Source organism: Anopheles arabiensis, chromosome 2 (assembly GCF_016920715.1).
Source record: "Anopheles arabiensis isolate DONGOLA chromosome 2, AaraD3, whole genome shotgun sequence".
Taxonomy (NCBI): domain Eukaryota; kingdom Metazoa; phylum Arthropoda; class Insecta; order Diptera; family Culicidae; genus Anopheles; species Anopheles arabiensis.
Window position 1 is genome coordinate 102453693 of NC_053517.1, and position 666 is coordinate 102454358.

The following is a 666-nucleotide window of genomic DNA, read 5'->3' on the forward strand; positions in this document are numbered from 1 at the left end:
GTATGAAATTCGTTGTTTTTGAATTGTTTTTTTTTCACTTTTTCTCTCTCACTCAGTTTGTTTTGGAAGTTTGTTCGTTCGGTGTTGCTTCCCTTTGATTTCCTCTTCTTTTTTTTGGTTCGTGGTGTTAGTTTGAGTGTGGTGATATCCTTATCAGGAACGGTTTACTAAACTCCTGCACTTCTTCTGCTGTGTTCCATAGTGTCCGAAAGTACACATCACATCGATGATGACTGTTTAAAGGTGAAGCGATTGTGTGTATGTGTGTGTGTCTGTGTTCGGTTCTCTTGCTCAAGACCCACCAGCAGTGATCGGCTAGACTTCGGGGCTTAGATCGACAAGTAAGTAAAGTGCGTTAAAGAGCTCCCAATAGACAAAGGAAATTGTGTTTTTTTTTGCTTGGAGCATTGTGATGTAAAGTACCGCCGGCGCATCACCCTTGACGACAAGCACACCACCCCGTCGGGTTTTTGTACTGCCGTCGGCAATTGGACCCGGGAAGGCGCTGTACGGTTCTTTACCAGTGAGGTACATGTAATGACAGTGAAACACACTAATTTGTTCCCTTTTTTGTGTCCCCGTGTGGTGCATCGGTAAAATGTGTGTGTTTTTACAGTTTTTTTGTTGCTGTTGTTTAAAACCAAGAGACCTTCGGCTCAGTTTGAT

At 43.1% G+C, this 666-nt stretch overlaps 1 protein-coding gene across 1 annotated transcript in view; it reads left to right on the forward strand.

Moving 5' to 3' along the window:
- LOC120894950 (sericin-1-like) overlaps positions 1 to 333 on the forward strand; it is a 1807-nt gene extending 1474 nt beyond the window's left edge. The window contains exon 2 of the mRNA XM_040297865.1: positions 297 to 333. Within this exon, the coding sequence (XP_040153799.1) occupies positions 297 to 333 (37 nt within the window). The remainder of the gene's footprint in view (positions 1 to 296) is intronic.
- The last annotated feature ends 333 nt before the right edge of the window (positions 334 to 666 follow it).